The sequence below is a fragment of the Rhagoletis zephyria genome, unplaced genomic scaffold (genome assembly GCF_001687245.7).
Source record: "Rhagoletis zephyria isolate East Lansing unplaced genomic scaffold, Rhagoletis_zephyria_1.1 Rzeph_scaffold_20343, whole genome shotgun sequence".
NCBI lineage: Eukaryota > Metazoa > Arthropoda > Insecta > Diptera > Tephritidae > Rhagoletis > Rhagoletis zephyria.
In genome coordinates, this window is record NW_016177402.1 from 1 (window position 1) to 6925 (window position 6925).

At 38.5% G+C, this 6925-nt stretch overlaps 1 protein-coding gene across 1 annotated transcript; it reads right to left on the reverse strand.

The window, feature by feature from the left end:
• Positions 1–1309: 1309 nt before the first annotated feature.
• Positions 1310–5767, reverse strand: LOC108380782 (type II inositol 1,4,5-trisphosphate 5-phosphatase-like). Its single transcript, XM_017637180.1, is given in 12 exon segments — positions 1310–2603; positions 2665–2889; positions 2963–3149; positions 3217–3442; positions 3444–3881; positions 3947–4091; positions 4094–4170; positions 4239–4577; positions 4632–4805; positions 4881–5160; positions 5237–5423; positions 5482–5767. Coding segments are annotated over 12 exon segments (2730 nt in total). The 5' UTR covers positions 5689–5767; the 3' UTR covers positions 1310–2358.
• Between the last annotated feature and the right edge of the window lie 1158 nt (positions 5768–6925).

Here is a 6925-nt window from a genome sequence, read left to right on the forward strand (position 1 = left end):
TTACTTGTGTGAAAATTCGTTAACAGCTCCAGCTCCAGCTCTTACCTAAGCGTTAATAAGTCGCTGTTTATCAGACCAGCGCTAAAAATTTGTATGTCGGGAGAACTGCTGCAGCCACCTATAATATTAGTCGGGGCATCCAGGAGCATTCCCCTATGTTCAGTTGACAGGCTTGAATGTTGAAGTCCACTACCATGCAATTTACACCTCTGAGGAGCACAGCTATATCAGGGTGATATCCTGCTGGGTAGCTGGTGACATCATGCTACCGAAATTAACCTTCTACAAACCCTACCAGGTCAGAATTCCTGAAAGGGATTTCTGTGGAGCGATAATCACTATGATTGATAAAGGGTCCTAAGTGTGGTATGTCGACGGATCGAAGCTAGACGACGGGAGTACTGGATATGCGTACCACGACTCCATAAAAGTCTGCCAATGGGCATATATCCAAAAATATTACAGGCGAAAATCCTCGCAATCGAAGTTTGTGCTCGCGAATGTCTTCGCAGAAGCCAAATGTGGCCAGAATAAATATTATGTCGGATATTCAAGCAGCTTTAAAGGCTCTGGACTCTTTTTAAAAGGCATCAAGGCTTTTGGACAGCTGTAATACTCTTCTGAACAATCTGGGAGCCCACAATAGCGTAACGTTGTGGTGGGTTCCGGTACATGAAGGGTTGAAAGGCTACAAAAGGACTGATTGTCGCGCAAATATACACACTTAAGAACTGTTTAGGACCTAGGAAGAACTTCACATTGCTGCCCGCTGGCGGAAGACAAAGGGAATGAGACAATCAAAGAGATTCATAGCTCCTTTTAAGAGAAACTCCGAAAGACTCTTTGGACTTAGCCGGGAGGATCTTAAGCTAATCGCTTTGACAGATAAGATGAAATATTTGAAAATGCACGAAGCATGCCCCTTTTTTGATTGAAGAACGTCTTATTTCAGAGTTTTATTGAAAAACACTCTATCTCAGAATTTGGTTAAAGAACGCCCTATCTCAGCTGAAGATACATTGCAAATGTGCTGAGATAGGGCCTTTTTGAATCGGCTGTCTACTCACGATCCGATCACTCCATAGCAACGAACTTCACCGTCAATATCTCTCTTCTCCTCTCTCCCCTTGGACGCAAATTGTATGCGGATATCTGAATATACATCGGAGAGTTCCAGCCCTTCAATACTGTTAAATGGCTTTTTCAAGAAATCACTCAGCTCCGCACAGCATCGTTTCCTGTGTGAACGTACTACATACTATATGCCCCTCCACCTGAGTGGGCCTTTACCAAATGTAGGAGAAATATCCTTCACATCTTCATAAAAATCATCAATGAAAAAACAAGGCTCTATCTTTTAATAGACGTTTATTGGGTACTTTGCACTTTTTAATAATTTCACTTGCACAACTTTATGACAGTATTAATACATCGACAATTAACTATTATCAACTTATGACTAAATTGAATACTATGAAATAAATTTATTCATAGATGCTTCGCTATGCTATGGTTTGATTTCTCTACATATTTTTGCTTTTACTGATTCAATTTCTCTACTGCAAAATATGGAAACAAATGCAACAAGCTGCAATTCAATGCAGTAAAAATGAATCCCTTTTCCAACGCCACTTTAGAGAATGTACATATTCAACTAAAGCAAATAATTTTAAGTATGTAAATAATGTGATGGCGAGCCGAGTACTACCAAAGTAAAAAGTATTCTTCACTATATCGAGCCCTAACCGCCGAAAAAAGTATGCGATATTTTTCTGACGGTTAGGACTCAATATGTTCAATATAAATCGATTAATTCTAGGGATTTTTGATTTTATAAGCGCAGGGGATGCTGTGATTCGACAATTTCTTTTACATAAATGCTTTGCACTAGATGTGGTTTAGAAATTACATAAAGGATCTACAATAATTTTATATTTTAGATTTGTTACTTGTGTGAAAATTCGTTAACAGCTCCAGCTCCAGCTCTTACCTAATTGTTTAAAATGCAGAACATTAAGTAGTTTATGAAACATAAGAGTGTAGGTATGCATATTAAGTCGTTAATGCACTCTTATCGGAGTAAGAAGCTAACATATAGTAAAACCTTAAAAAAGATGCACGAGTTATGCTAATGTGTACATAAGTAGACAGCAAACATATCATGTTGCTGGAAGCTTTTTTGCATGCATATAAACAAGTATACATACATACATATATATTCAAACACAAATCACAAGCTTATTTTAAATGTTAAGTTATGTAAGCTAAAAAATGAGAATAATAGCATTGCGAAAATTGCTCACGTTGAACTATTGCAAATTATAAACACAAAGACACAGGAGCTCAAACAGTATGTATTTAAGTGGAATCGAGTGCATTAACGCGATCAACGGCATTTCCATCCCCACTGGCGCCCCCGCCAGCGCCTTCAGCACCAGCGCTTCCGTCGACACCACTAATTACGCCGATAACACCTGCTGACAGCGTGCCACCCACATCGCTGCTGACGAAACGATGCATGAAATCGCGGCAGCGCGTCTCACGATAAATATCTCGTCCACCGTGAGTAGTGCTGCGCAACAATACGCGTCCGAATACGCTAGCTGTGGGAAATATGAAAATTGTATATCTTTGTGTTAACTTTAGGTGCGTGTATGTACATACCAACTTGTTGCAAATTATAGTACTCTCGCTCTATGCCTTGGCGTAGAAACATGCACAAATGCACGAATACATTGCGACGCGGCGAGCTTAGCAATGCTATTAACTCCATTGCCTCAGCAGTCGTATTCGTTTGCAGCAGATCTTCAACAAATGGGTCTAGCAATGGCATTTCTGGCAAGTCCAAGAGCATTAATAGGGCCTCAGCAGCGGCTTGTGGGGTACCAGCTGTGCGAGTTTTCAGAAAAAATTTTTGGTTGATAAAAATGCGCGTAACACTGACATTCAATCTGCTACTTACGAAACTCGGCAGTTGACCAAGTGTCCAGCCAATCACGTATAACATTAAATTGAGAGCTACGTACATGCTTGTACTCCAATGTCGCAAAAGCACCCTCCACTTTGTCACCCTGTTTGTGTAGATAGTCGATGAGAAAAAAGAATTCGCGTGGCATTGTTACACGGAATTCTGGTGAATCATCGTTCATCTATTAAAAGAATTTGATTATGTAAAGAAAATAAATAGCTTCCCCGCCCGGAATTATTGCCACTCACCAATTCCTTAATCTGAGCTTGCGTGTAGTCGCTTAGCGGTCGTTCGGTGCGGCAAAGTGTTTCTACTGAAAGTCCAAAACAACTCGGCTTGTATTCACCCGTTACCGTAAGAAAAATGTCTGGCCCATTTTTTACATGCAAAATCAAAATGTCAAAATCGAATTTCCAATTAGTAGTTCGTATTTTTTTCAACAATCCGTAATGGAGCGCACATCGGCAAGTAATTTACTCGTATACGTTTGGTGCTATCGGTCATGAGCAATTCGGCACGCGGCTCTACTTGCAACCACTTTTCGCAAATGTCATTAAGGGGCGGGTCCTTGACTTTGAACATAAATTCAACCGGCATCGGACAGTTATTCGACACAGTAAAGTCACACACTGCTAGTTCATTGAAACGAACAACGCCAAAATCAATAACGGTCTTATCGACCATTATCTGTGGTTGATTTTCATTTTCACGTTTATCGACCAACTTCAATACCTCTTCGTGTACCCGCTTGTAACGTTTCTCATCTTTATTTTTAATCTTTACACGAAATATGGCATAAACGGGCTTGTGATCACTCTTACGTATTTCCATTATGCTGTTGTAAGCTAATTGCTCAATTCGTACCCCTTTCCAGAGCACGCGATCACAGAAAGCCGGTGCCCTTTGTTTCTCACTATTGTAATAGGGAGATAAATATGACTTAGAAATTAGATAACCCTATGTAATAAAGTAGTCTACCTGCTATCAAAATTATCTGTACCTATATCATATTTATAAGAGGGTCGAAATTTGATTGGCCCTTCAGAGTAGCCATCGAAACAGTTACCTTTACCCATCTCAACACGTAATTGATCATATTTCATAAGTACATCGTAAGCGTTTGGGAAGCACGATTGCATGGCAGTTGCAAACCAGGTGGTTCCTCAATACGGTAGTTTAAGTCTCCAACCCAAAATATATGACTGAAAATTATGAATTAATTTATACGCCATATAAATAGTATCGAATATACAACAATCCTTTCACTCACTCATGATCATTTATGGTGCGTTTTAATTCGTCGTCGAAAACTAAACCACGTACAATACCCGCATAGTCTTCATTGCGTGCCTCAACAAAACCCATATGTGCAGCTAAATGGGAGTTCACAAAGCAGATATTGCCTTCGTTCAGCTGAATGCTGACCGCAACACCGCCTTTATTGCCAAGCGTATTGAAAACTCCGCGAGCAACAGTTTTAACACGACAACGAGCAATATATGGCCGCAATTGCTTACGTATGATAATAGTTAGCATCATACCCACTAGGCGCACACTAGTTAACTCTTCATATTCGCCATCCTTGTGTAGACTTGAGAGCATTTTATTTCTGGAAAGCAGTATAATAAAGTTCTAAAAAAATAAAAACATTTGTTTTCCTTACATCCATAGTGGGTCAGGACGATTTTCACCGAATGCTGTGGCTTTTGCTGACGTATCTAGTTCCTGCAGACCAATTGCATATATGTCCGCCGATACATCACCATTTGATAGCCACAATTGTAATGGACATTCGCTATACGGTTTATTATTAACATTCCAAGTGGCGCAGTAAACTCTGAAAAAAAAAAAAATATATATAAATATAACGCATTACATTTGATTTCTACTATACGTAAACATGAACACCTACATATAGTCTTTAAAGACAATGTACTCGTTCTCGCGTCGTTTCAGCTCTTGTTTCACTTCGCCAATCTGTCGATAATCATTGAGCCAACTATAACTTAATACCGAATCCGTGGTCATCGTCGAGTGTGTCATAGAAAATTTCGCTGATACGACTTGTGCATGGAACGTTTCGAAATCTGAAGCGCCGTCTGTTGATATGATCGGGTAATAGAAATATTTCACGGCCGATTCATCTGCCGTGCTGATATCAAATTGCAATTGTGATATTGAACCTTTTTTATCTGAAAATTAATAATTAATGAGTATGTATTAGTTTAATAATTAATAAGGGGGAACAATATATCGACTAAAAATTACCGCTTCCGAATTGAAAGCTCTCGTTTAATGCGAAAACCTTATCAATAGATAAGTCGTTGACATTGCGTGGGGGTAATCGTGCAGTTGCCAATGAAAAAACTGCATACGTTCCACCCGCCACTGAAACCACTAACGCCAACAATCGACTGCGATGTTCCTGGCCAATAATTTGATAGGCTTCGAAAATCTGAAAAAATCAATAATTACAATATTTACGGGAATAACTTAACTAATTATCAAATTACCGATAAAACTTTTTCATTGTCCTTAAATTTCCGTTGAACAACTTCAATTGTATTGACGGGCTTCTCTCCATCTCTTACATCACCTTCGGCGGCACCACTTCCAATTAGTCCTGTACTAGACACTGCTGCCGATATAGTAGGGATACTATTTAACGACGATAGCGTTGTCGACGTAGACGTTGAAGTCATCGTCGGATCACTGTTCATCTTTTCTAACACTAATTGTTCCCAATTCTATCTACGAGTATAGCGTTTTCTACCAATTTTTGTTGTTTTATTCGCTGCTATTTTTAGCACTTTTTATACTGTTTGTTTTGTTTAAAAACGTCATTGAAAACTTACGACTTTTGCGTCAGATCGCAAGCCATCGATTACTGCTGCGACGTCTGAGGCGTTGTGGGTGTTGTTTTGCTTCTCATTGCTAAAGTTCGACTTCTACTTTCCAATATTGATTATTTTTTGTAATTAAATAATGTGGTTGCTGATATTTAGGTTCTATGTTATTTAAATTTGCTTGTGATGTGTTTGAATCATGCCAATTAATTAATTAATTTATTTCTACGCGACTAAAATATTAGATTTTTCCTCTGCTACTGCTCTGCTGCTTTGGCCTTTGAAAATTCATTGACAACCACCAAATGTCAAAATTAGTATTGCCAACTGCCTTTTGATATAAGCCCTGTTCGCGTACGCAGTATCTAGTACTAATTTAACTGGTTTTTACTGGAAGGCGTTTTCAGAGAACGTTAAATACACTGTATACTGTAGACTACCCAAGAATGGCCAAGGACTCACAATACTTTTAATAAAACAAGGGAAATCAAATTAGAATTTTCACGCTGCATAAATTTCTGTGGGAGAATTTGTAGAAGAGCGCTGGATATATGTATATTAATATGTGAAATCAATTCCATACTCACTGAGTAAAACGCGGGTTTTTGTAAAATTTTCGTCGCATCTCCCATACTACCTGATATTATGATATTGCATATTCCTTCAAATATTTTTGCTAGAAAACTTCAGCTTGGTATGAAGATATGTATGTGAAATCAATCCCATCATGGAGAAAAATGAAAGTTATTAGAAAATGGGGCGTGGCACTTCCCATACAAATTGAATTTTGAATACTGAACATCTCAAGAGGTATTTGTGGTAGAGTACTGGAATTAGTTTGAAGATATAAGAATAGGAGGCATGTCAACTACCATGAAATTTGTTTTCTTATGCTGCATTGGGGTATATAAAACCAATTGCACACTCAATCAAGAAGATTAGGGTTATTAGAAAAGAGGACGTAGCACCTCCAGTACAAATTTAGTTTCTCATACTTCATATCGCTTGAAGTTTCTTGGTAGAATGTCGGAACTTGTGGAGTTATGTATATTAAATATATCAAATACAAATATAAAAAATCGGAGTTATTGGAAAAGGTTCCGGTATTCCA